Below are 3349 nucleotides of genomic sequence, written 5' to 3'. Positions count from 1 at the left end.
TGTATTCTGAGGACCCTTCTTTTAAAAACTTTTTAAAAACTATACTAAAATGTCAAATATTTAAATATCAAGCCTTCTGTTTACAAGTGCCACACTTTCTTTTTGTCATTGGTTGTTTTATATTTATTTATTTAATGAATTTTGAGTTTGCTTTATTATTATTATTATTATTTTATTATTATTTGGAGTGGACTGCGGTATCCTGATATAACCTATTTTTGTACTTTGGTTTTCATGTTTTTAAACTTATTGCACAATAAAATGTTTTTAAAAAAACTTTATGAGGGGTGTATCTTAGCCCCTACTCTGTTGAAGTTATTCCTGAATGATCTCGAGGAAGCCATGATGGACCCACAAGGCCACACCTACCCAGACTGGGTAAAAGGGTGAACTCGGTCACTTGCTGAGTTCAGTGTTCCCTGAATACGGGTGAACTATAACACTCAGATGCCAAGGTCAATCACCCACAAAGCCTGTATTTACAGTTGGCCATCAACTGACTTCTAACTTCTAACACTGGCTTCTGTACTCAGACAGACTCAAGCCTCAACTGACTTCTAACTTCTAACACTGGCTTCTGTACTCAGACAGACTCAAGCCTCAACTGACTTCTAACTTCTAACACTGGCTTCTGTACTCAGACAGACTCAAGCCTCAACTGACTTCTAACTTCTAACACTGGCTTCTGTACTCAGACAGACTCAAGCCTCAACTGACTTCTAACTTCTGACACTGGCTTCTGTACTCAGACTCAAGCCTCAACTGATCTCTAACTTCTGACACTGGCTTCTGTACTCAGACAGACTCAAGCCTCAACTGATCTCTAACTTCTGACACTGGCTTCTGTACTCAGACAGACTCAAGCCTCAACTGATCTCTAACTTCTGACACTGGCTTCTGTACTCAGACAGACTCAAGCCTCAACTGATCTCTAACTTCTGACACTGGCTTCTGTACTCAGACAGACTCAAGCCTCAACTGATCTCTAACTTCTGACACTGGCTTCTGTACTCAGACAGACTCAAGCCTCAACTGATCTCTAACTTCTGACACTGGCTTCTGTACTCAGACAGACTCAAGCCTCAACTGATCTCTAACTTCCGACACTGGCTTCTGTACTCAGACAGACTCAAGCCTCAACTGATCTCTAGCTTCCGACACTGGCTTCTGTACTCAGACAGACTCAAGCCTCAACTGACTTCTAACTTCTAACACTGGCTTCTGTACTCAATCAGACTCAAGCCTCAACTGACCTCTAATTTCTAATACTGGCTTCTGTTCTCAGACAGACTCAAGCCTCAACTGACTTCTAACTTCTGACACTGCCTTCTGTACTCAAGACAGACTCAAGCCTCAACTGACTTCTGACACTGCCTTCTGTACTCAGACTCAAGCCTCAACTGACTTCTAACTTCTGATACTGCCTTCTGTACTCACAGACTCAAGCCTCAACTGACTTCTAACTTCTAACACTGCTTTCTGTACTCAGACAGACTCAAGCCTCAACTGACTTCTGACACTGGCTTCTGTACTCAGACAGACTCAAGCCTCAACTGATCTCTAGCTTCTGACACTGGCTTCTGTACTCAGACAAACTCAAGCCTCAACTGATCTCTAGCTTCTGACACTGGCTTCTGTACTCGGACAGACTCAAGCCTCAACTGATCTCTAGCTTCTGACACTGGCTTCTGTACTCAGACAGACTCAAGCCTCAACTGACTTCTAACTTCTGACACTGGCTTCTGTAGTCAGATAGACTCAAGCCTCAACTGACCACTAATTTCTAACACTTCTGTTCTCAGACAGACTCAAGCCTCAACTGATTTCTAACACTGGCTTCGGTTCTCAGACAGACTCAAGCCTCAACTGACTGCTAACTTCTTAATCTCTCCTTATTATCCAACATATTCGCGTATCCAACGTTCTGCCGGCCCGTTTATGTCGGATAAGTGAGATTCTACTGTATTAAAAAACATACACGACGTATGTATAAGGTCTCTATGAAACACACATGAAGGCAAATGCAGACATTTCCCCAATTCATATCACTTCGGATGAAAGAAGCGCGGTCCCTTTAAGAGCCCCGCCAGTGCGCATGCGCGTTAGTTAGGCCTCCGCGATAGGGCCCTGGCGTTTTGCCCTCGACCATCATGGCGGCGGCGGCGGCGGCAATTGCGTGAGGCGGGAAAAGGACAGCGTCCGTCGTTGTCGTCACGTGACGGAGCCAAGATGGCTGGCTTTCCCTGGTAAGCGCTTGTTTGTGAGGAAAGGCGAGGCGGAAAAGGTTTCCTTGCGGGGCAGCTTCCCGCCCTTCCCGCCTTCCTTGCCGCTTGGGAAGGGAAGGGGAATGGGAAGGGCCCTCTGAGGGTGCGTTTACACCGTGGAATTAATGCGGGTTGACACCGCTTTAACTGCCAAGGCCCCATGCTAGTCTTGAGGCCTGGAAGCTGAGGTTGACAGTCGGGCCTGGCAGAATTGCAGCTCCTGTCACTCAGAATCATAGAAGGGACTCACAAAGGCCATTCAGTCCAGCCCTCTCCTGCCAGGTAGGAAAAGCACCATCAAAGCACCCCTGACAGATGGCCAGCCAGCCTCAATAATAATAATAATAATAAAATAGAATTGGAAGAGACCACATGGGTCACTGAGTCCAACCCCCTTCTGCCCTCATGAAGTAAAAGCACCATCAAAGCACCCCCAAAAGATGGCCATCCAGCCTCAATAATAATAGTAATAATTATTATCATTTATTTATTTATTTATTATGTAAAAATAATATACATTATTTTTATTGATCAGCCAATTGGCCTTATCAAAACACACAATATAAACACAATGTCTAGTATACATCTCTGTGTAATAATGATAATAATGATAATAATAATAATAATAAAATAGAATTGGAAGAGACCACATGAGTCATCGAGTCCAACCCCCTTCTGCCCTCATGCAGTAAAAGCACAATCAACTCACCCCCAAAAGATGGTCAGCCAGCCTCAATAATAATAATAATAATAAAATAGAATTGGAAGAGACCACATGAGTCATCGAGTCCAACCCCCTTCTGCCCTCATGCAGTAAAAGCACAATCAAATCACCCCCAAAAGATGGCCATCCAGCCTCAATAATAATAATAATAATAAAATAGAATTGGAAGAGACCACATGGGTCATCGAGTCCAACCCCCTTCTGCCCTCATGCAGTAAAAGCACAATCAAAGCACCCCCAAAAGATGGCCATCCAGCCTCAATAATAATAATAATAATAATAATAATAATAAATAGAATTGGAGGAGACCACATGGGTAATAATAATAGTAATAATTATTATCATTTATTATTATTATTAT

At 43.2% G+C, this 3349-nt stretch overlaps 1 protein-coding gene across 3 annotated transcripts in view; it reads left to right on the top strand.

Annotated features, from left to right (window-relative positions):
* The first annotated feature begins 2102 nt into the window (after positions 1–2102).
* Positions 2103–3349, top strand: part of vps35l (VPS35 endosomal protein sorting factor like) — an 87934-nt gene continuing 86687 nt past the window's right edge. For all 3 annotated transcript variants that reach the window (XM_062964201.1, XM_062964200.1, XM_062964199.1), the window contains exon 1: positions 2103–2246. In XM_062964201.1, the coding sequence (XP_062820271.1) occupies positions 2230–2246 (17 nt within the window). In that variant the 5' untranslated portion in view covers positions 2103–2229. The remainder of the gene's footprint in view (positions 2247–3349) is intronic.

The sequence above is a fragment of the Anolis carolinensis genome, unplaced genomic scaffold (assembly GCF_035594765.1).
Source record: "Anolis carolinensis isolate JA03-04 unplaced genomic scaffold, rAnoCar3.1.pri scaffold_13, whole genome shotgun sequence".
NCBI classification, from domain to species: domain Eukaryota; kingdom Metazoa; phylum Chordata; class Lepidosauria; order Squamata; family Dactyloidae; genus Anolis; species Anolis carolinensis.
Note: the sequence above shows the minus strand (reverse complement) of the source record. Positions and strands in the feature narration are given on the sequence as shown.